Source organism: Dothidotthia symphoricarpi (genome assembly GCF_010015815.1).
Source record: "Dothidotthia symphoricarpi CBS 119687 unplaced genomic scaffold P153scaffold_2, whole genome shotgun sequence".
Taxonomy (NCBI): domain Eukaryota; kingdom Fungi; phylum Ascomycota; class Dothideomycetes; order Pleosporales; family Dothidotthiaceae; genus Dothidotthia; species Dothidotthia symphoricarpi.
The window spans coordinates 1,860,447-1,883,615 of record NW_022985009.1 but is presented as its reverse complement, the minus strand read 5'-3'; the positions used below and the strand labels follow the sequence as shown (position 1 = coordinate 1,883,615).

The window sequence follows — 23,169 nt, the reverse complement described above, 5'->3', positions numbered from 1 at the left end:
CATGAACCAATCATCGTGTTGACGATGCTGTGATGGGGTTTTCCCTTTCGTCAATCAGCGGGTGTCCGCACCGGGACAATGCAGTCGCAGATGAGATGTGCGAATCCAATGCCAGCGCATGATTGTGAGTTTGTGTGAATCCAGATGGGAGCCATTCACAGTAAACCGAGCGCGATAACCGCCGGCGTGACATCGGACATAGCCACAGCCACAATCTCCGCCATCATTGGAGGTGGTGGTGTTTTCTGTCAGATTTTGGTGTTTTAGTGGAGGTTTGTGGGCATGACGTGAGTGTGGGCGCAGCACTGCTACTTCCCCAGACGCTTCATCGCAGACCGCAACTTCCCAATTATTCCTTACTGCACATCAAACATCAGCCAAACGTCATCGATCTAGGATGATCGTCCATATTCTTTCGTCGAGGAAGACTAGAAACTTTGTGTTGGACAAACATTACAGTCCCATCGTCTACTTCGAAGTAGTGCGATAACCAAATGAGCGACGATGTCTGATGAGCGCTTACGTTCTTCTCGCTTCAACGGGGTGGTAGGTGTAGCAACAAAACACTATTCACAGTGGAGTGCAGCTGCAAAGCTTATCAAAGATATTATGCCTGTCAATTGGAGTTTAGTCCGATCTCCAACTCCGGCCAATCATGAACAATCTCCGCTCTCGGAATTAAAACGGAATCGAGAATTCATGAGCCCTCGACAACACACCACCTCCATCGTTTTCATCTCTCCTGACACCTCGGAGGCTGTTCGAAATGTTACGAAGGAATGGAAAGCCGAGGTTTGTGTACACTCCGAGTGCTCGATCCATGCTGACCAATTCTAGGTCTTGCGAGCCATGTCGCATCTCAAAGATCCGATGCGACCACACAACGCCAACGTGTACAAAATGTCAAAACAGGGGCATTACCGATCAAGTGAGCCCGTTGAACCGTGATTGTGTACATGTTGTTGATGCTCGCTGAAGTGCTTCTACCATGATGCGCCCATGACCAAGCCGGTTGGCACGCCTCGCAAGAAACCTGAGCCTCGTCGTCGGAGAGCAGAGGCTCGGTTTGGCGAGGTACAGGCCCCCCGGAATCATGGAGTACTTTCCTCACTTGCTTTGAGTCCTCCGACGCTCAGAAATGACACTGGAACTGTTCCCGTCAGTAACTCTTGGTCGACGCCGTCTGCGACCACCACCACACAAGCTGAGACAGATTCAGAGCCGGTGAGAAGCTTCTACCTAGGCTCAACTAGCTACGCAAGCGTGTTCACTGAAGAACGGCCACTACCAGACGCAGTACATGAGCAACCACGAGAACGGATAAACATCACGCCTTCATCTTCAGCCCAGAACATGGGAACTCGACATTGTCAGTTTGGCATTGGTCACTCGATCGTATCGCAGTTGGCACCATTCTCCTTTTTCGAGAAGTCAGTGCATATGTATTTCAGCACTCGTATGGCTTCCGCTCTAGTCGGACCCCTTATCTTGTCGGCCCTGCCTCAATTGCGTGATGATTTAGAGCTGCTCAAAGCCGCCGGCAGCAACCCATATCCAATGTATGCTGAAATGATAAGAAACACGATCAGACCCCTGCGAGTACCGTCCACGATGCTTCCATCGGAGTTTTTCACCTTGTTCACAGGAACCAACTTGAGATGGGAAAGTCTAGGCTTGGTTCTGGCCATAGCTGGCTACAACGCGCAGTTCATCCCTCCCAACGACTCTTTCTTTACGCTGGATGATGGGACGAAGATAGATCGGGATGTCTTTATTGAGGATATCATACATACCACTAACGATTGTATCAACCTTTGTCAGACACATGGCGCTGTCAACGATATTATGGTTTGGCTTATCTACATCAATGCGCACGTCGTGAGTAACTTCTACGGAGACAACTGTGCGTACCCTAAGTCGTTAGGTATTTCGCGTTCTGATAAATGACAGATCACGGAACATGGAAGCGATTGAGCGACACTGTGTCCGCGCTATATGCTGCTGGTATGCACTGCGAAGGAGGATACAGCGCAACAAACAGTGAACCCATGTTTCTTCGCGAGTCAAGACGAAGAACATATTCAGCTGTGTACCGGTCAGATAAGATGATGGCGGTATTTTTCGGCCGTCCTCCATTGATGGCATGGAGATATAGCGACCGCAAACAGATACTTGACGTCGCCGACGATATCATAGCTGCGGACGATCCAAACATCGTCAAGGAAGCCCTTTCAAAGCTGGATAGCGCAGGATGGAATACCGAGGGTCACATGTACTCTGCTACGCTCATCAGGCTCCGCTGTCAGCACGCCATCTTCAAGGAACGACTCCTGGAACAAAGTCTTGCTGGCGAGAAGGACAGCGAAGTCGTTCGCAACCTACGGTAAGCCGATAACTGGCTTTATTTTGAATCACTGTAGCTGATCGTATTAGCATCATATCGGCTGAATGTACCCAGTTCTGGGAAACCCTTCCAGCACACCTCCGCTACGAGATGTATGATGAAGATGGAGCATGGAGTGGTCTCGGACCAGCCACCACCCTACGTTTGATCACTGTTTATCTCGAGTATCTGCACATGCATTTCCAAATGCAGCGACTTCTCCACCGACAAACCCAAGACGCCCTCCCGGCTTTATTGGAAGTATCCTTGAAACTGCTCACGACATCCCTTGTAATTACAAAGCCAAACAATGGCATATACGAAATACGAAGACACTTTCCGACTGTCATTTTGTTCTACTGCTTCCCTGCTGCTGGTATGCTTGCGCTGGAGCTTAGAAGATGCACTATCGACGGCGTGCCGCTTCCCAACACAGTCTCGCGCGCTGATGTGATCCGCAAGCTCTCGGTGTTGACTTCGTGCCTGGAAGGTATTGTCTTGCCAGGTGATGGGAATCACAAACTCTGCAGCGAGTTGAACAAGATGCTTGCCCTGGTCTTGGACGAGGTTCTCAACTACCAGCCCCCTGCTAATTCGGGCCAAGGGAATGCAGGCGTGATGGCAGGATCAGCACCTGGGCCAGGGTTTTTCGATCTGCCCATGATTGAAGGGATGGAGCCAATCCCAACGGAGGCTGAGGACTTTTTGAATTGGCTGGACAACGCTGATTGGGGGAACACTGTAAGACTACTTGGCAAGCCGCGATATGAAGAGTGACAATTGCTGACCGCGCATAGGATTTATTCTAGACAACTGAAGACTCGAGACAGCTTGGAAGATTTGAGTGTGTTTTACACTCCCTAAACAACAAGAACCGTGACATTAGAAGACAGCCCAGGCTATTCGTATACCATAATACTATCAGTCCAAACCACGATACCATTAGCCTCCACCTTCCTCTCTCCTCCTTGCATATGCCACAGCTATGCATAGATCCCTCGACGTCGCTTTACTCCCACAACTCTCTCAACATGCTAATGCGTAGCAAAATACGCTGCTCGCGCCGCATATTTTGTCTCCTTCTCCGAGGCTTCCTGATCTCTCCTTGCTCGTTCTTCTGCAGCTAGTGATCGAGTCAGCATACGTGAGATTATAACCCCCCAAAATGGACATACTTCTCCGATTGAAGAGTTTTGCGAGAATCGTCTTCGTGGTTGAAGTCGTACTTGTCGACTTGATCGAGGAAGCATCTGAATGTACATCTGCCGACACGGTGGAGGAAGGAGTCGTTTTGGATGTGTTGGAGGGCATACTGCCGATTCAGTTGGAAGATGCTAAAGTAGATGGGTAGGTAGGGTTGGTAGAATGGAATCAGATTGAATGTCTTCTTGATTTGATTGGAATCTGAAAGTGTGTTTAATTCCTTTCCCCTCCCCAGACAACGTCTTTATATACACCATCCTCCCCACCGCTGCCTACACTCCCCCAGTCCGATCTTCGCATCCTCTCGTCCTCGGACTTCGCATCCCACTCTACATTCAGGTTAGGAGGCGATATGACTCCCCACCGTTCATGACGAAAGTCGTCGCGTCAGCGCGTCGGAGTAGATCGACTGTGTAGTTTTCCTGGGTTGTTTCAAGATGCATGGGTAGGTGAGGTGGCTTGTTTCCGTGTAGGATGCAGGATTGGGGATGGAGGATGTGGTTGGGTAGGGGTGTTGGGGGCCTGGGGCGCGGCTCGGAATGAAATGGAGGGATTGCATGGGTCGGAGTAGAGGGTTGGTTGTGGCGGGGGTGGGGAGTGGAGGGGGGGATGGTCTTGAGAGATGGGGAGTTGGGATTAGAACTAGGATTGGGTTTTGAATCAAGACATAGGTTATACGGAATGATGAGGGAATGTAAGGGAATGTAAGGGATTGGGTGGAGTGGTGCTTTCGCGACTACTGTTTCTACATGGTATTAGTTTAGGTTGAGAGTCGATAGTAAGAAATAACTGTCCCCGTACCGAGGAATGAAACAAATAGTATCCTCTTCAAAACATATTTGTCGACCGTCGTAAATATATAGTGTTAAAGACATCTCGTATTCTCAGTCCAAAATGTGGAGCACTAGCGTCATACCTGCACCCCTCCACCAAATCCCAAATCCCAAATCCAAATTTATCTCAACGCGACAAAGCACCACCACCAAGAACCCTACAACCCCACCTCCACTCCTCCAAACACACAACCACAACCGCAGCAACAATGAAACTCCTCACCCTCAACTTCCTCACCTGCGCCATCAAAACGTGCAAAACAGACCCCTCCTCCTTCCCCCTGCACCCGCGCGACGCAGAATTAGAAATCCAAGAAGCAGAAGTTAACCTGCCGTTTCTGCGCAACATCCTGCCGCGCCTCATGTGGGCGGAGCTGTCGGTTATATGTCGCGAGGTGCGTCGCTCTCTGGAACAAAATCCGAGGAATGGGATGGGATTAGCAGAACACACGAAAACGAGAACACAAGAAGAACCACGTGCTGACCATCGCAATCACAGCTGGGCCTCCCCGAACTCCCCGCCACGCCGCCCACGCCCGAGGATCTCGTCGAGCCGTCGAACGCGAACCTGAATGCGGCGCTTGACGACGACGAGACGCACACCGCACCGACGGAGCAGGAACCGAGTCAGACGGCGAAAGACCTGCATCGCGTGCTGCTCGAGACGTGTATTGCCGAGGGGAAGCTGGTGTGCGGGTGCTGTGGGCACGAGTATGCGGTGAAAGAGGGGGTTGCGAATTTTTTGCTGCCGGGGCATTTGGTGTGAGGGGTGTATGGGGAGTGCAGGGAGAGGTGTTGGAGGACAGGCAGATGGTGTGGTGGGAAGATTGGTGTGGGAAGTGCGAGTGGGCGTGGGCGAGGTTGAAGACAAAAGGCGGCACAAAAGTCATGATACCCTTTTCATTTCAGCATATACATGGCGTACGGTGGAGTCTGCACTTTGCACTCGATAGGCGGGATTGCGATCTTGCGCTCAAAAGCAGGGCTGGTCGATTAGAAAAACACGAGCAAGACTTTTATCCCTTCCTCGCTTCAGTCTACTCTACGTGGTATCCGACCGCATTCCAGACGCCAAACGCCAAAGCTTTTTGTCCACTCTCTACGACCCTAGTGCGCGATTAATCTGCACCTTCTTATCCTCGCCCGCGCTCACAATGCCAACCTCCTTGTTCCACCTGACGCCAAACACCTTTGCGCCCTCGCCGTGGCTCTTCGCCGGCCCACTCTGGCCCTGCCGGTGGATCGTGTACACGCTCTCGCCCGTCATGCCCTCGCCCATAGCGCCGCCTGCGCTGACGTTGCGCAGATCCCAAATCTGACACGTCCCGTCGTGGCTGCCAGACACGATGTTGTATTCGGAGTTTGGATCCGTGTCAAGGGACACGACGCCGTTCTTGTGGCCGCGCAGTGTCATGACGCTGATTTGTGTGGCGGACACGCGCGGGTCGACGAGCGTGATGTGGCGCGCTGATGTGCCTGTGGCGAGCAGATTACGGGACGGGATGGCGCAGAGGGAGAGCAGAGCGTGGCCCGTTGTGCGCGTGTCGACGCATGAGGACGTGGGCAGATCCCAGGTCTTGAGCGTGTGGTCGTGCGAGGCGGAGTAGGCAACGGTCGCGTCGTCGGGCTTGAAGATGACGCTGGAGACAGGTGAGCTGTGGCCGGAGAGTGTGGACAGAGCGCCGCGGGCGGGAACGGTGCGGTCGGGCTTGGAGAGTTTCTGGCGCTTATTGGAGGCGGCTGTCGAGTTTGGAAGGAGTGTCGATGGCGCGACGGGGTTTTCCTTTGCGTTGCTGGAGAAGAGGGAGATGGTCGTGTCGGAGGAGGCGGAGAGGATTCTGTTCGAGGGCCCGTGGACGGCGATGTCTTCGACGCCCCATCGGTGGTTGAACAGCTCGAGACTTGTTGTCATGGTTCGCGCGTCGTCGTCGTACTTGAAGACTCGCACTGTGTTGTCCATGCCCGCGGCTACAATCTTCTTGTCTGACAGCCATTTTGCCGTCTTTAAGCTCGTGATCCTCCCGCCATTGCTGGGCGCTTCTGACGTCGCCAGCACATCACCCGATGTGTTCCAAACCCGCACCAGCCCGTCGTAACTCGCGCTCAGTATCCGCTCCTGGCCACTCTGTATGCTCGCGCCCGACCATATCCCCGCAGCCGACGATCGCGACAGCACATCCACAGCAGACACCCAGTCGTCGTGCTCGAAGCTCGTGACATTCAGCGGCGGAACGAGCGCGCGCGTGTACTCGACGTCCAGCGTCGACTCAGCATTGATGCCGTTCTTAGTGAGGAACTCGTCAATCGAGGTGCGCAGAAACTGGCCGTTGATGAGGATGTCGAAGGGAATGCGATTGTCGTTTCGGTGGAGGAGGTCGTTTGCGAGTGTGGAAAGCTGGTGGCGGCCCAGAGCTGAGTGCTGTATTAACCACTGTTTCTAAACATACTCCAGCGCAAGCACACTTACAGGTCTGGACAAGCAACACGGTCGGCTCGTCGGAAATCTGCAGATTGGGGTCGCGCGTGCTGAGGCGAACCTGCACTTTGGTTTCTGCCATGATCGAGTCCATTTCCTTGGTATATACGTAGGCGTAATGTTGCTTGCAGTCGTCCAAGCTCTCGAAATTTTGGAACCTCGAACTTTTTCGATCAGGCTAGCGCGGGATGGAAAAGTGTGACCCAATCAGCTCTCGCAAAGTCCGCTCTCCAACCCCACAATCATGACAAGAGTCTAGAGTTGCAACCATGGCGAGATGCAGCTAGATTACCCTGCTGTGCATCTATCGAAGAACCGACGGCTGATAAAACGCCGTGAGCAGTTGATCACATCCTGAGGGACAAAGCTGTTGAAGACTCTTGCCTGCACCATGCCTCTCTTACGGCCGTACAAGTCGGAAACACATGTCGCGCCATACCATAAACATGATCCTGTCAGCAGCAGAACAATAAGCACTTACGATCAAAGTCAGCTGTACCTGCTTCGAACAATTGCCTTTTAGGGACTGTTATAATATATCAATCTCACTTCAGCATCCGATTTCGCAACGTCTTGTATGGTTGTACTCGTTTCTGACATTTCGAGAACGTGAGAACATGTGTGCATTGATGTGTGATTCTTACCAACGCATCTCACATGTTACATTCTCTTGTACTCTATGCGTCAGCTTCTGTATCTTCTTAAATCGACTGTCTGTCGTGTCTTTAATGCTGAGCTGTATCCCTGACGACAGGGCGTATAAAACTGTTCAGCCATGATATCATGACGTTTGTTTTCGAGTTCGGTATCCTCGGTGAGATATCAATTCACAAAAAATGGAACGCAATGAAAAAGGCGACAAACATTACATAGCAGATGCTACTGTAAAACCTACAAGTGTGCGTATATATAGCCTAAGCAGTTCTGCGCTTGGGGTTGGGCCGTGTCAAGCGTTCACTTGTCGAGAGGGCATTTCACCTTACGTCCGTAAAGTGCAATGAGAGGTTAAATACGTGAGTAAGTGCTGGACCCTTCGCCGCCCACATATAAATCGGAGATGTATTCAACCGTTGCGGGTTGACAGATCGTTCCGCAATCCGGCGATGACGCTACGAAGCGGCTAGCTTTGGGTGACGCACTAGTGTTGGGTGTCAGTACATATCCAGTAACGAACATGACTGGAGACTATAAACTTAATATCGCTTTAGTCTAAGATATAAAGACTCAGGGAAGTCAGCCACTTATCACATCTACTGGCCATAGGCTATACCTCACTCAACGTCGACACCAACGCCAGCACCGACTCAAATAGCCTTTTTACTTACGAGATGGGATTCAACGGGGACTTTGTTCCCTTGGTCAAGCCAACAGCTGAGAGACCAAAGTCACAGTATCACAAAAGCCTTCAACCAATCTTCGCTGGCTTCAACACCCTTGAGCTCAACGTAAGCAAAACTCTCGCACAAATACCGCCTGGGCGCATATGAGTGGAAACTAAAGTTTTCGAACACAGTTCATACGCGATCAGCTGAACCTCTCGACATGGTTTGCACTCGGCGGCATCGCACAAGCTGCGCTTCTGGCGGTATTCGGTCGTGTAGCCATTCTTCCAAGTGTTGTCTTGATTCTGTACCGAGTCCTTGATGCCTATCTCATGGCAGCAGGCGTCAAGCACAATCACTACATGGATGGCGTGATGCTCAACAAGTTCTCCTCGCAGTTCCCAGACTCGACAGGCCAGTTTGGATCGAAGCCAGCTAATGGCGATATCGTTATCTTCCTGATCGGTGCAAGAACTAACCAGTGAGTTCCCCCATCGACATGTTGCATGGCAATCCAAAAAAAAAAAGGCAACACACTAACCCATAATTCAGTCCCATGGGCATGTTGTCCCCCGGAACCAAGCAACTCGGTGCTTATTTTACTGGAATGGCTCGCAACCTAGAAGCCCATGCCGAAGAATTCGACTTCCTTGGTGCATCGGGCTGGACTGGCTCAGAGCGAACCGCAGGAAATGAGCTCATGACGGTCATGTACTTCAAGTCATCCGACGGTCTGCACAAGTTTGCACATTCGGATTTCCATCGTGAGGGCTGGAATTGGTGGAACAAGGAGATCAGCAAGATGCCTCACCTTTCTATCTGGCACGAAATGTATCGATCTCCAAAGGGGAACTGGGAGAATATCTATGTCAACAGCCACCCGGACCTTATTGGTGAGTGACCCTTCGCAGTGCGTGTGTGTGCAAGTTTCGATTACATACTGACGTGTGCTTCCCTACTAGGTGCTACTGCGTTCAAGATTGATCACCCTGATGCGAAAGCAGAGGGAATCGAGCCGGGCAAACCTTTCTACGTCAGCCCGATTGTGGATGCTAGGAGAGGACTTCTCAAGACCAGTGCAGGTCGCATGAGCCAGTCCACGGCGAACGAGCATGATAAGTACGATCAGGATCCTTACGCGCAGTATGGAACGCTCGGGTATGTTCAGTGAGAATCGGTGTCGTAGGGGTTTCGAACAGTATGGATGGAGTTATGAGAAATACACAATGTGTTCTTCTGCCCTGAGAATGCAACATGTCCCGATTGTTTCCAACGTATACCAAACGACATGTTTCCTTGAAGCTATGGTCGACTACTCTAATCTGAATGCGCATTATGCTCAAGGCTGTCAAGATACCAAGTTTCTTCCGAGGTACTCACAACAGCCTACTATGCATATCCAAACCCCCATCAAAAGGAACAAACAATCAAACACCTAGACACCTAAACGGGCGCCCACCACTCGAAACTAGTCTTCCTCGCATCCTTCAACAATACACTGACATGTGCCACATCCCACCTATCGCCCTCCTCATCCGCAGCCCTAATCATCGCAGCCGCCAGGCCCAAAAAGCCAACAAACATATGCTCCTTCTCCATACTAAGCATACTCCCCCGCTGAACATCATGCGTCAGCTCCCCAGCATCACGAGAACAGTACTCTTGCTCGTGAAATACACCTCGGCTTTCGCAAGATCACGGTAGATGTGTGAACAAGCGCTCAGCAACATCGAGTATACGAACGAGGGCATGTCGCGCCAGAACTTTGCATCTGGGCTCGCGGAGCTGAGCATGATGAGGCGAGGGGCCTTGAGGTTCGGAACTGTGGTTTGGAGACTTTTCAGCGCGGATACGACGGCGTGGGTGGTGTTGAGGGCGATGCTGCAGCCGGGTATGTTGAGGGTTGTGGCGACTGTGAAGAAGGCTGCTTTGGTGTTGGGGAGATATGTGGTGAGAGAAGGGATGTGGGATGTGCTGCTTCTAAAGATGATGGGTGATGCGGTTTGTGGGACGGTTTGTCAGTGTCTTAAGTTGCAGATATCCTGGTTGAACACATACTATCATTACATGTTCAGAGTATATGAGAGTATGGAGTAAGCGACGGCATTCTTCTGGCGATGATGTTGCGCGTCACTGTGTAGACTTGGTGTGGTACTTTACGGCACTTCGATCCCTTTCAGTTCCAAGCATTATCATGCGTTACGAATAGCTGCCGAGGAATGTAGCGATTATCTGGTCAAATACGTATTGACAATCTACCCAATCGAGTGTGATACTCACTGCGGATCGTGTGGTGTCGGGTTTCGGAGCTCTCGCACGCCACACGACGGGTAAGAAAGATGTCATCGCTGAAGACTCAGAAAAGCCGCAATGTCTCCCAATCTCGCCTGGGCTAAACAGCACGAATAGACTTTGAGCTGATAGAAGAATACAATTTAACTACTATCAAAAGGTTCTGACTTCATTCTATCTGAAATTCGCTTGAGATTAGATGCGATTAGTAGTCTTATCGACCTACTATCTGTTCAACCTTAATTTCTCAAGCTTTTTTTACGTGGCTTTTTCTTTGTTATTACTCCTTGATGTCGTTGAGTTTGGCTGGGTTATGTGCTAGGATTGGGGTGATGAGAGCATAAAGTTCCTTCGTAGTGATACTCACCGCACTACCTCAATTTGCATCTCTCTCTTTGTATATTGTCGTTCTTCATAGTGTGGTATATCAAACACCGAAAGACAGTCCTACTTACGCGGCGCAGTCGTGGCTTACCCCTCCTCGCCAGCAAGATACTGAAAGCACTTTCGAAACCCCCACGGCTCCGTGCTATCTCTTCCAGACAAGATATGTGTCAAACGTGGGCTCGATACGAGCCTCAGCCAAGCTCCGAGTGCGCTTCGTGACGAAGCACACATCAATCCCGATCCCGATCCCTCGTGTACATTGAGCTTTCACACGCTAAAGTTGAGCATGCGTTGTGATAGATAGTATGCATGGAGAGTCAGCTAGAGTTGAGTGTTCAAGGGGTTCAGGAGAAAACAAGGCAAAGATTTTGCACGAGCTCAAACACATGGTTGAGGATCTGCGTCGCATGATGCCTCTAGAAGGCATGTGCATAGCCCACGTTGATGGCGGCCCTTTTTGTGATCCTTGATTGTAAGGGATCATCAGATCGTCTTGAACCTTCTAGCACGCTGCAGGATTCCCACATGCACCTCAAAGGATACCTGGAAGGTTATGCGCCGCGCCAATCAGATATTACTGAGTTCATATCTCAATAGGACGGATGTCGGTCATCTCCGATATTCACTTATGGAGACTTAAACAGCTTGAATATTCTCGCGTCTGTAGACGAGATTATTGATATTATTGATTAGGACACAGCGGGATAGTAGCCGTCGTATCAGGAGGACAGTACTGCTTCGAATGCGAATCCACAAACGGTCGAGAATTTTCTCCAACCCAGAACTAAGAAATCGGAGATGGAAAAGATGAGACGTGAATATGTGAGAGCTGTTTCAATTATCAATGTTGACCAGGTTGTGTACCATTGTAGGCTCTCGGATAACTAACCTGGAAAGACTCAAAGAGCGCTATCTTTCCACGTTATTTAGCAAAACTCCATTTGTTTGTCACCAAAGGATCGGATGATACACGGTGGATCAAACGTGTTTCGCTGCACAAAACCCTGGAGAATTGTCGGCTTTTACATAGTAGGGGTTGCTGAGACCCGACACGAGCGCTTACGAAGGCTGTAGGGATCATTTACGGTACAAACGCCGTAAGGATCATCTACAAAGACGGTAAGGATATGTCAGGTACCGTCGAACCGCTGTAGCGGAACCCCCCGTAATGCTACTGTAGCATGTACGTGTAGAGTGGGGCAGGGTGTATCCGAGGGACAGGAATACCTAGAGCATTGAGCTGACGGTGTCCTGGGCGTCTGGTTCGCTCGGCCCCATCCAAGCGACATGGACCCTTTTGAGGCTGAATGCCGGAAATCCTTGACTGCGTTGAGGATGGACATCCTAGCGATAATTGAGGCATTAAGACTGAAACTTCAGCTGTGGAAAATTTGGGCAGTCAACTCACAGTTCCAAAGGCACAGGAAGTGCGTACATTTTCCTTGCAGAGAGTCGTAACAGAGTTATCGTTTGCTTTAAATTGGCATTGTGTATCTAAGTATCTACCAAGCATTTTCAATGCTATCTGCTGATGGTATGATTGGTGTAACAGGTCGTGACTTGCGAAATGTGTCAACTCAATTCCTCCCCTCCTAACCAGCTAGCGCAAAGACCTTTGCCAAAACATCGTCATCGCTAGGTCCATCTCCCTTGATAGTCTCATACGCTGGCGCAAGCACCGCTTTTTCAATCTCCTTGTATTTTCCATCACAGACGAAAAGTACATCTCCGTGCCGAGACTTGTCAGCCATCAGATAAGCAACCGCACGGGCAACCACGGCAGTGGATTGGGATGGTTGCGAAACTGCCTTCAGGAGCATTTCCAGATCAGGCAAGACTTGAGTTGCCGTCCATGAGGGGGCAAGACCGTTGATGCGGATAGGTAGGCCAGCGGCTTCTACGAGGCGTGCGAGACCGCGGCAGAAGCCGAGGACACCGCTCTTGGCCGTTGCTAGGACATCTTGTTAGCCTTGGACGGAGACTTGGCGGCTTGATGACTTACAGTAATCAACGGCTCGGACAGGATGTAAGCTAGTGCTGGATCCCATAAGCACGATACTTCCGCCTTCCGCCTGCTCCTTCAGATAGTGAACGGCCAGGGTACCAGTGTTAACAACGCTGTTCAGATTGATGTCCAAGGTATCCTTGTTTGGCTCCTTCAGATCGCCCTTGTCGTCGACCTCAAGGGCCAGGTAGTTGGCACGAGGGCCGATTCCAGCATTGGCGAACACGTAATCGATCCTTCCATATCGGTCCTTTGCTGCCTTGAAAAGCTTCGTGAGGTCTGTCCAACTCTTGACATCGGTTTGCACGAAAAGAAAATCGCCCTTGGCGGGAGGTTCTTGGATGTCACCGCTGACGACTGATGCTCCTAGAGATAGCAGCAGCTCGACTGTAGCAAGACCAATACCAGATGAACCACCTGTGAGGATGCAGGGTCAGCTCTAGGTGTTGAGGTTGCATTGCATCGAAGAAGCGGTACCTGTGATAATAGCGACCTTGCCCTTAAAGCCGGTCAGATCTCCGTCCTGAATTTGAAAGTCTGTCATGTTAGTGATCTTTGTGTAGAGTTTAAAGTCAACGATTGAAAGTTTGAGGTTAAAAAATAGAGTAAGTTCCCCGGGAACTTGGGTAGTTGGTCTATGGCAGGTGGGTGGAGCTGCTGGCTTACGGTAGCAAAGGAGCTCCCGAGGTGTTGCCGCTACGACAATTCACGAATCGGTGGTGCATACAATCGCACAGACGTGTGTCGAAATAAGCAAATTTGTGTGGAAGACGCACAGACGGCGCGCTACTGACTGATTCATGGGATGTGCGAAGGTGATTCTAAGCGGGTCTGTGAGTTTCAGGAGTACCCTCTTGAAGCATTCTCAAAAGAGAAAACAATGTGTTGCATTATGATTCGTCTCGGCTCGACGGCTCGATAAGGATTTTACTGAGTAAAACTCTTCCATCTTTGCATTGCATCTCACACGTGATCGTGGTACCTTCCCCACGTTCGAGGTCTCGAACACAGGAGAACCTTCGTGCGTCTTGTGGCGCTTCTCCTGCTCTGCAGCTTGGGCTCTTTGGACCTAACTTTGTGCGTGCTTTTGGCTCAAACATGTGGACCGTTTGCTTGGCGAGAGCATGGGAGCAGGAGTGCTCCGAGGGAATCCTAAACTTGTTTTTGATCAGTTTCCTGACGGAAGAGGAAGAGGACTTTTGCTGATCGCCGGTTCTGGCCTATATTCATGCTGCTCGACTTAGAAGCTAAGCCTATCCATACAGCCACTCGACCCAAGTCAGGCCCCCCACGCGGCTGACAATAATCCCCGCAGAAAACTGCCGAATCCAGAGATAAGCCCAGCAACAGCCTCTCTTAACATAGGTAGTATAGCTCCACAACAAGAGCAACACCAACAACACCAGCAACCATGATAACAACGACAACAAAAGAATCGGGCGAATGTGCAAAGAGAAACGTTGTAGAAGGTCATTGGTTTCAATTTTAACATCTTACAAATACTAGGTTCACTACTAACTTTTGTTATTGCCTACGCCATTGTATAGGTCGTACGAGTGCTTGGTATGCGGGGGGCTTTTACCAGCCGCGTGGTCCTCAGGAGAATTTGCTCCCTGCCGTTGTTCGGACGACTTGATTGGGTAAAAATTGCCACGGGCCGATGGGGAGGCGGAAAGCACGTACTGAGCTGCAGGGCTTTGGCGTGATCCATGGGACATCCATACGTAGCGTAGCATTAGGTCATTGAGGCTAACAACGGATGTGCCGGCTTCGAAGAGCAGCGGTGTGGCGGGAGAGGTGCATTTCCGACAAGAGATTTCAATGTGCTATGGGAAGGAGCCGCTACATCAAGGTGAAGACAGTGTTTTTGTGACGTAGCCTCAATCGAGAGCACGATTGCAAGTCGACCCGCGGGTCTAATCGTGAACGCGCGGCGGATAAACGGATGAGCGGGGTTGCGCGAGAGTTCAAATGGCGACCTCAATGATGAGCTCGAATCGTGAGCCCAGCCGTGAGCTCGACCGGGAGTAGATCATCCTTGAAAAGGACGGTGTTAAACCACTCCCAGCTAGTCGGAACTTTTAGCAATGAGAGCCACTTGCTCCTCCTTAACTATCGTGTCTAATTTGGACAAGATTTGCAAAATGTTAGAAGTCCTCTTTCGTCAACAAGACTTCTTGGATTGATCGTCTCAAGGATATCAGTCGTGTAAAAACACCTAATATCAGTCATTCAACCACAAATCTCTGGCAAGCTGCTTTTCCTGCGTCTTCACTCGTTCTATCATTCCTCTTGGCCGCAAACATGGCCACTGTCGATGTGGCTGGAGATGGCATAGCACTCTTCTATGCCTCAATTATTTTGTTAGTCTTGAGTTGGGTTACGTTCTCCATGCGCGTTGGAGTACGGATATGGAGAAAGGCTTGGGGGTCGGATGACTACTTGATGTTCGTAGGACTTGTATGTGTGCAACAACCCAGAGCAACAAAACAGCGGGCTAACACTTTAAGGTTCTCTTCTCTGTCACGGCGGCCCTATGCATTGTATGCTGCTATTATGGCGCCGGTCAGTTATCTGCCGATCTGCCTGTCGCTACGAAATCGAAAGGAACCAAAGTATGTCCATTCACTATCGTTAATGAGAAGCCAGAAAGCACAAGACTAATCGACCTCAGCTCTTCTACATTGCAGAATACTTCTATGCCGTCAGCGCCATGTTCATCAAATGTAGCATCGCAGTGACACTTCTGCGTATCGCCGGTACTCGTCGTCGGTTCAATTGGTCTCTTTGGGCAATCATAGGTGCATCAGTCATTGCCGCCCTTGTTTTCTGTGTTGGCATAGCCAATATCTGTACGAGTAACCCGCCTTACGAGATGAGCGTCACTGACTTTCACAAAGGCCATCCAATTGGAACATTATGGGGTGCAGCTAATGGTACATGCAACCTCAAGCTGAACAGCGACGTCAGCTTGTTCTATTCAGCTATCGGAATTGTAGTCGATTGGAGCTTAGCAATCTTGCCAGCCGTCTTGTTGTGGAATGTTCAGATGAAGGGCAACGTAAAGGCTTCAGTGGCTGTTATCCTTGCAATGGCTTCTTTGTGAGTTCCTCTACTCTCAGGTTTGTATACTGCTAACTTAAAGATCAGTGCGAGTTGTGCAACGATCGTTCGACTCAACTACCTCACTCTTTACAGCGACCCCGGAGAATTCATGTACAGCACTGGCAAAATCGGTTTCTGGTCTTTGATGGAAGAGGGAATCGGCGTGGTTGCTGGCTCGCTCCCCGCCCTTCGTCCTCTCCTCTCCCTTCGACTCAAGATGAGCAGCAGCGCAACACCCATGGGTGCCCCCGCATCGGCCAACACGTACCCAGTATCAAAGAGCAGGCCGCCACAATCACGATCGAGTCTCCTGATGATGGACACTTTCCACCACTTGGGCGACGAGGATGACGTTGAATTTGGTGACGGGGACAGCCAGAAAAACATTGTGAAGGAGACGAAGTACACGGTGACCTCGACTTACGCTGCTGGGAACGGAGAGGAACAGCAACAGAGTCAGGTGTTGGGCTGGGAGCAGAAGAACCATGCCCACGTCTGAAGAGGTATGCCTAGGTTTGGATAGAGAAAAAAATACACGAACCGCCCACAAAACGCCGTGCGGCCAGATATATATTACCACAACATCAGCCACTCTTCCACATACGATCACACGACGTTGAATGCAAGGCTTCCCGTTCGCTCAGCCCTATTTAAGCAACGTACCGGCGGATTAGTACATATATGGGTACCGATAGGGAATTCCCGCTGTTGTATGTTTTTGTACTCACAGCGTCCTGGAGGAACGGGCATGTAGTCCAATGGTAAGACGGCAGAACTGTCATTCTGAAGATTTAGTGTTCGATTCCTGGCGTGCCCCGGTTTATTTTTGTCGGGTAACAGGGGACGGGTGTGGCACAGTACATTAATGAATACCCTGACAATAAGTCCCACTAGTATCGTTTCCATCTTGTTGGGTCCTGTGTTCTACGCTCTCGGTTAGGTTCTATATCATCTACAAGCAGCGACACCACAACCCTAGAACTCACAGAAGGGTGTATTGGGCATATACTGCTAGACATTAAAACACATGCATTCTGCACCGATGTTGAATGCATTTGCCAAATTGTTGTAGGATTCTGGTGCAACTTGGTTCCAGCTTGTACACTTAACTAAGGGCCGCCATCCTGGCTACAGCTGTATGAACACCAACCCATGTCTCCTATATTGTCTTCTGGTTTCATGCTTGTTGGTGCATGAGTTCTACAACTTCCTCAAGCAACGCCTCTTTCTCGGCTTCGCCGCCAACACCATACTCTTGCCTGAATCGTCTTCCCATCGCCTCGTCCCCCACAGTTCGCTCGCCATCCCCAAACACCTCCTTGAACACCCCATCATAGCTCAACCAAACACCCGCGAATATGAGCGACACAAGTTTGCTCAGCCAAGCAGGCGATCTCCCCTTCTTGTCCTGGAACATCTTGTTCAGCGAGAATACGAATACAATGAAAGGCATCCATATCGCCGCGAACAAGGCTTTTCCCGCTGCCTGTCGCTTGCTTGTGATGGTGTAGGGTCGAATGTCATGAAGGTAGTCTTGATATTCTGCGGGGAGATTGCACTCGGTGGCGCCGTCGGTGATGAGCTTGAGGTAGCGAGCGGAAGGCTGCGCGTAGCTAGGGTCTGGGCGGGTAGGGTGATCTGTGGCGCGCATGTTGTTCTGGTCTAGCCTAGGCGCAAAGAGGGTGTGTGCTTTGAAGGGCAGCGTGGATGGCGACGTAGGGACGGTGTCAGAGTCTGGGAGGACATAGCAGTCCACCATGACGTCTTTGTAGGACGATCCCCCGCCTTCTGTCGCGATGATGTGTGCATAGTCGCTGAGTGTGACTTCGTATACCACACCCACTAAGCCCTTGTGCCAGCGGTCTTTGTGGTAGTCTTGCCCCTTCGCGTTGCCGTTGTCGCCATCGTCGCTGTAGGGTACGTCTGGTGTCCGCAGCGCACTGTTCCCGAAGCATGGCTCTATGTACGGAATTCCGGGCAGATCGAATGTCAATCGTAGTGATGGGACCAGGACGTTGACCTGTGAGATGGGCTTGATGCCCCGCACACCTCTGAATGTCTCATTGCACAGATTTGACCCGTACGCAAGGTACAGTACCGTCTTTCCTTTCTCGCGCGCTGCTGACACGTCAGAAGGTGTGAGGGTTGTCGCATCGAATGATGATTCTGTCAAGGAGGCATCGAGGCGCTCCTGTGACGTTCTCGCCAGAGGGGCGAAGACGCGCTTTGGCGCGTAATTGTCGCGACGTCGCGAGAACTGCAGTCGGCTGGTGACCTTCTTCCAGAACGGGATCGACGCGTTTGTCGCGGCATGATTCGCGAATTCGGGATACTGCTGCGACGAGGTCATTGTGAAGCTGGATTGCGTGATGCTGATACGAGCTAAGTTGATTGGATAGTTCTTGTAGCGCCCTAAAATGGTACACCTACTGTTCTGGGACTGAATTTCTCTGTTTGAGTACTCGTAGAATCAGACTCTATTGTTGCTTTATAAGTAGTACTGTTGACGCGGAGTTTGTCCGTGAAGTTGGCTGACATAGTTGATTTGGCATCAAATCGGCCGCAAGTTGTCCCATTAGCCGAGTTGCTGACGAATGCGAGACTTTGGGATATTTGATAGAAAACAGTCCAAGAAGACTATTGGGATTTTGGGACAACCTAATGAAGCAAAATGGCCAAAGAGTAAGGCGAGCAGACAAATGGCAGCCTTCTACACCTAAGTTAAACTGAACTCAGAGAAAGTTGGTCAATGCCATATTATCCAGCAATACAGGGCACAGGATTAGTTATAATTGAGTCAGATATCTTCAACGAAAACTACCATCTATATCGGCGCTTCGGCATCGTGTAGTATCGAAGTCGTGGAGGACCAACCTGCACATCCCTCCCCATGAGCTTCAGCTCTTCTGCCATGCGTGACAATCCCTGAAAAACGGGGAAAGACCTGGAGATATTATGAAGCTTTCTTGAGAGTTTCTCGATTTCGCGCGAAAGGAAGTAGGTGTCTTGAATGTTGGAATCATGACCCCACATGAAGTGATGATGTACACTCTCCAACGTTTGCAGGATGTATTGGCAGTGATGGAATGGAATAAAAGCCCAAAGTTCCTGGAGTTCAGTGTCCAGGCTTGGCTATATGAAGTGTAAGCCGTTGAATGATGACAACGAGGATGTATAGCAGATTGAACTTACTATACGGTCGCGAGCTACGCAGAAGTCGCAGCATGGCTCTCTATCATGCAACCAACGGGGGTGCCTCATCTGCCAACTTTGTAGAGGATAGTCGTGAACATGTGGGAAATTGTTATGCCATCGGTAAGGGCAATGCAGTGTGAACATATCAAATGCCATTGTTTTCGATCGCTAACACCAAACAAGTTTGAGCAGGATGAGAAACCGCAAGACAGGTCAGAAAGAAGCCAGCCAGAATCGAGGGCAAGGCTACTCTTACAGCTTCTTATACTCCCCTAGTCAAACCTTGCTTACGTTGCACATACGGGGGCATTGCTCCATTGTACAACCAAGCAGGTCACAGCCTCTATGGAACACGCAAACACATTGGCTGTTAGAGAGCGATCAGATAGTGGAAGTCACCAGACCGGTACACTTTTCCGTACACATCTCATGCAATTCAATCCAGCTCTAGAATTTGATAGCTCTTCCTGATAACTGCATGTGGAACGTATGTTCATGTTCGAGCAAACAGCGAAAACGAACTCAAGGATCGTGTAACGGGTCACTGCCGATCGAGAACTGGCAAGCTGTGGCCATCTGTATGCCGGATATGTCGTAACAATTGCGGACGGGGCTGTGCGTGAGGCGATTCGACAGGGTAATTCGCGGCCATAGGAGGCTGAAGCAAAGTTTGATCGAGAAGGGCGCAACTCTCAGACACTATGATGTGCAATCCAATCTTTGCGTCAAGCTGGAGGTATCAATCACATGGTCAAGTCGTGAGATGGCGGCTAGAAAGGGCAGAGACTATCCTGTGCGCTTTGTAGGTATGAAAACTACCAGGACAATAGAATCCTCCAGAAAGTAATGAGACTTAGCATAGGAGCAAGACTTGATTCAGCTTCTTCCAACAGTCCGAACTGAGATGAGAAGAAAAGTGTGGATTGCGCTAACACACTAGTGCGGCGGGACATCGTCACGCTAGACGCACTTTACGCGTCGGGTCGCGCATGCTAAGGAGCTCCTTCCTCCATCTTCAATCGTCGAGTGCACCTGCCACCACACCCCACCCGCCTTCCCGTGCAGTCATCACGAACTATGCCTTCTACCGTTCTGGGAAAGAGAACTCGCAGCGCAGCTCGCGCAGAAGGTAGGCACAATCAACGCTCGAGTCGCGGTTGCTCGGGTAACGCGTCACTAACGCGCTCTACAGACGCAAAGCGCAATGTCACAACGCGCGCAAAACGACGAGAACAGTTTGTGATCCTCGATGAAGCGGAGAAGGAGAACCCATTTGTCACACCGAAGAAGGCGATTCTGCAAGATGATGATCCAATGGACGTGGATGAGCTGGCGGAGGAGGAGCAACCATTGGCAAAACGCGGAAGAAAGGCAGGCACGACACCTGCGAAGCATGGCGCGCCTGCATCACGTCTTCCTCTGTCGCCTACAAAGACGTCGCCCTCGAAAGCACCAGAGAAGATCGCCTTCACCCCCTCAACACCACGACACCGAGACGCGTTCGCCAGCAAAGTTGCCGTCACACCAAGACACCGACTCATTCTCGCTGGACGACCACCATTGACACCTCGATCGCCACACACATTGGGTACCCCTCGACACACCGCTCCCACAGTCTACAATGAAGCCCGCCAGCTATTCTCCAGAGGCTCCGCGCCTACAGTGTTATTCGGCCGAGAAGAAGAAAAGAAAGAGCTGCAAGGTTTCATCTCGACGCGCACAAAGAACAAGAAGTCTGGATGTATATACGTCTCCGGCCCGCCAGGCACTGGCAAGAGCGCATTCGTAGCCGACATCTGCCGCACAGTCGCAACCAATGGCACAGTCGAGACGGGCTATATCAACTGTATGAGCGTCAAGAACGCCACAGATCTGTATAGGACACTTCTGGAGGAGTTTGTGGATATCACCGAGGTCACTGAGGGCACGGAGATGGACACATTGAACGGTCTCTTCATGCAACGCCAAACGCCGTATGTTGTTACATTGGACGAAGTGGACCATCTCATGGAGCTCGACATCGACCTTCTGTACAATATCTTCGAATGGTCGCTCCAGAAAACCTCTAGCCTTGTCCTCGTTGGCATTGCGAATGCGCTCGACTTTACGGATCGGTTCCTTCCTCGACTCAAGGCCCGCGGTCTGAAGCCTCATTTACTCCCCTTCCTCCCGTACACCGCGCAACAGATTTCTTCTGTCATCACATCAAAACTCAAGACGCTCCTTCCGGCTGGTTCGAGTCAGCTCCCCTTCATCCATCCAACAGCCATCATGTTCCTCTCGAAGAAGGTTGCGGCGCAATCCGGTGATCTGCGCAAGGCCTTCGATATTTGCCGACGAGCGATTGATCTCATTGAAGCCGACACGCGGGACCAGCATGCTAAAAAGGCCGTTGAAATTACACCGTCTCCCACACCCTCGCCGTCAAAGACGCCACTAGTCGAGAACAACAATCTCTCATCATTCGCACTGCTACGATCGCCCTCCAAATCGAAGCCTCAAAATGCACTTACGACTTCGCTCGCCCAACTCACTGTCGACACCGCTCCTCGAGCAACCATTGCACATATGGCGAAAATCACAGCAGCAGTGTTCAGCAATGGTACAAGTCAGCGCCTCCAGAACCTCAACCTCCAGCAAAAGGCAGTCCTCTGCTCGCTTTCGGCCATGGAGAAGAAGAAGCGCGCCTCGGCCGCAGACAATGTCCTGTCAACACCTTCAAGATCTCACAATACTGCACCTACTATCAAAGAGCTCTTCGAGGCTTATACCGCTCTGTGCAAGCGCGAGAACATCTTACATCCGCTCACGAGTACCGAGTTTCGCGACATCGTCGGCAGCCTGGAGACTCTCTCTCTTATCTCGGCAGTAGAAGGCAAGGCAGGGTCGTTGGTCGTTGCGGCTGGTACACCCAGCAGAAGGGGCCGGGGCGGCTTTCCTGGTATTGTTGTCGAAGATCGTCGCGTTGCGAGTGTTGTGGGTAATCAAGAGCTTGGAGCTGCTCTTGCGGGTCCCGGTAGTGGGATTTTAAGGGGCATTTTGGAGGGTGATGAGTAGGAAGATAGTTTTTTGGATTGATCGTGTAACATGGCAGGTACCATTGTGCGTGGAACTTGGTGTTTGGATAGGTGGGTAAAGAAGGTGTACATCATACATGGAGTGCAGGAATAGCGTTTGGATTTCCATTGATCTTTGCATAGCGTGGGGCGTTCAGAAGATTATGCCGAGGTTTTGGATACTGAGACTCGACGGCTTAGATAGCATAGCATGGCGCCTTTTCTGACTGTAGAACAGAGAAGTCGAATGAATTCGAAGATACTGTATCAATTTGTCTGGTCTTCGATGATGTGGTTCTATTCCTCTGCCATATTTTAATAAAGTCGTATTATTGCTATCCTTCCACTTGCTAGGAGAGAGGGCAGTTCCCAAACACGGTGATCGAACGTGAACCCCATCTGGCCGGTGAGATTAACGTATTTTCACGGGCTTTATATCAGACGCGGCTGTGTGATGGCTTAACTGGTGTATATGAGCGGTCCATACAGGTGTAATTGGAAATCGCCACGGTGAGGACGAGTACCACACAAGCAACCTTGCACAACTGAGGATCGGTATAATGCTGACAACCATTGGCAAAGACATGGTCAGTACAGACTAAGCTTGATGAAAGTGGATGTCGCGCACAGACAGGTCAAACGCGTCCGATATGTTAAGGGACAAGAAAGCTCTGCACCTCGCGATGACTAGCTTTCACCAACACAACAGTCACAACACAGGGCAGCTCTCATCAAGCTAACCATGATGGTAAACGTGATATGTACGACTAATCATTGCGCTCTCTCCCATTTGCTCGAAAGCAGGTAGAAACCGCACCCAAGATCGGCCACTGGTATCTCTTCTCCACTCTACAGACGGTTTTCGTTCTCATGGAAACCTCCATCGCCCGTAGGCGACGGGTCACTCCAAAG

The 23,169-nt window shown here is 50.6% G+C and overlaps 10 protein-coding genes and 1 pseudogene across 11 annotated transcripts; 6 read left to right on the top strand and 5 right to left on the bottom strand.

Moving 5' to 3' along the window:
- Positions 1-370: 370 nt before the first annotated feature.
- P153DRAFT_331434 (uncharacterized protein) lies at positions 371-3,160 on the top strand (the record flags this gene model as incomplete). The annotated part of the gene is made up of 5 exons (XM_033665463.1): positions 371-792; positions 838-928; positions 979-1,882; positions 1,951-2,383; positions 2,434-3,160. Exons 1-5 carry the CDS (start codon positions 767-769, stop codon positions 3,158-3,160), a joined length of 2,181 nt encoding a protein of 726 aa, XP_033528720.1. The 5' UTR covers positions 371-766.
- Positions 3,161-3,285: 125 nt separating this feature from the next.
- On the bottom strand, positions 3,286-3,824 carry P153DRAFT_110043 (uncharacterized protein). Its single transcript, XM_033661897.1, has one exon. The coding sequence runs from the start codon at positions 3,692-3,694 to the stop codon at positions 3,410-3,412; it is 285 nt and encodes a 94-aa protein (XP_033528719.1). The 5' UTR covers positions 3,695-3,824; the 3' UTR covers positions 3,286-3,409.
- An 804-nt stretch (positions 3,825-4,628) lies between these two features.
- Positions 4,629-5,185, top strand: P153DRAFT_281084 (Trm112p-domain-containing protein; the record flags this gene model as incomplete). The annotated part of the gene is made up of 2 exons (XM_033663123.1): positions 4,629-4,814; positions 4,919-5,185. 2 exons carry the CDS (start codon positions 4,629-4,631, stop codon positions 5,183-5,185), a joined length of 453 nt encoding a protein of 150 aa, XP_033528718.1.
- P153DRAFT_363303 (ribosome biogenesis protein YTM1) lies at positions 5,111-7,059 on the bottom strand. Its single transcript, XM_033667342.1, has 2 exons — positions 6,887-7,059; positions 5,111-6,831 (listed from the first exon to the last, which is right to left on the bottom strand). The coding sequence occupies exons 1-2, from the start codon at positions 6,987-6,989 to the stop codon at positions 5,519-5,521; spliced, it is 1,416 nt and encodes a 471-aa protein (XP_033528717.1). The 5' UTR covers positions 6,990-7,059; the 3' UTR covers positions 5,111-5,518.
- Positions 7,060-8,223: 1,164 nt separating this feature from the next.
- Positions 8,224-9,388, top strand: P153DRAFT_372765 (uncharacterized protein; the record flags this gene model as incomplete). The annotated part of the gene is made up of 4 exons (XM_033669420.1): positions 8,224-8,340; positions 8,409-8,698; positions 8,770-9,110; positions 9,222-9,388. 4 exons carry the CDS (start codon positions 8,224-8,226, stop codon positions 9,386-9,388), a joined length of 915 nt encoding a protein of 304 aa, XP_033528716.1.
- Positions 9,389-9,486: 98 nt separating this feature from the next.
- P153DRAFT_363300 (uncharacterized protein) lies at positions 9,487-10,525 on the bottom strand. Its single transcript, XM_033667341.1, has 2 exons — positions 10,276-10,525; positions 9,487-10,220 (listed from the first exon to the last, which is right to left on the bottom strand). Exons 1-2 carry the CDS (start codon positions 10,279-10,281, stop codon positions 9,849-9,851), a joined length of 378 nt encoding a protein of 125 aa, XP_033528715.1. The 5' UTR covers positions 10,282-10,525; the 3' UTR covers positions 9,487-9,848.
- Positions 10,526-12,350: 1,825 nt separating this feature from the next.
- On the bottom strand, positions 12,351-13,761 carry P153DRAFT_307473 (NAD(P)-binding protein). Its single transcript, XM_033664668.1, has 3 exons — positions 13,379-13,761; positions 12,899-13,318; positions 12,351-12,847 (listed from the first exon to the last, which is right to left on the bottom strand). The coding sequence occupies exons 1-3, from the start codon at positions 13,443-13,445 to the stop codon at positions 12,489-12,491; spliced, it is 846 nt and encodes a 281-aa protein (XP_033528714.1). The 5' UTR covers positions 13,446-13,761; the 3' UTR covers positions 12,351-12,488.
- A 1,444-nt stretch (positions 13,762-15,205) lies between these two features.
- P153DRAFT_331419 (uncharacterized protein) lies at positions 15,206-16,505 on the top strand (the record flags this gene model as incomplete). Its single annotated transcript, XM_033665462.1, has 5 exons — positions 15,206-15,361; positions 15,412-15,516; positions 15,576-15,753; positions 15,802-16,003; positions 16,052-16,505. The coding sequence occupies 5 exons, from the start codon at positions 15,206-15,208 to the stop codon at positions 16,503-16,505; spliced, it is 1,095 nt and encodes a 364-aa protein (XP_033528713.1).
- Positions 16,506-16,750: 245 nt separating this feature from the next.
- P153DRAFT_t17 lies at positions 16,751-16,823 on the top strand (annotated as a pseudogene). Its single transcript has one exon. The product of its transcript is annotated as a tRNA-OTHER (tRNA).
- An 82-nt stretch (positions 16,824-16,905) lies between these two features.
- P153DRAFT_363297 (uncharacterized protein) lies at positions 16,906-18,477 on the bottom strand. Its single transcript, XM_033667340.1, has 2 exons — positions 18,447-18,477; positions 16,906-18,402 (listed from the first exon to the last, which is right to left on the bottom strand). Exon 2 carries the CDS (start codon positions 18,354-18,356, stop codon positions 17,184-17,186), a length of 1,173 nt encoding a protein of 390 aa, XP_033528712.1. The 5' UTR covers positions 18,357-18,402; positions 18,447-18,477; the 3' UTR covers positions 16,906-17,183.
- A 1,748-nt stretch (positions 18,478-20,225) lies between these two features.
- P153DRAFT_420042 (cell division control protein Cdc6) lies at positions 20,226-22,512 on the top strand. Its single transcript, XM_033672219.1, has 2 exons — positions 20,226-20,330; positions 20,394-22,512. Exons 1-2 carry the CDS (start codon positions 20,279-20,281, stop codon positions 22,256-22,258), a joined length of 1,917 nt encoding a protein of 638 aa, XP_033528711.1. The 5' UTR covers positions 20,226-20,278; the 3' UTR covers positions 22,259-22,512.
- The last annotated feature ends 657 nt before the right edge of the window (positions 22,513-23,169 follow it).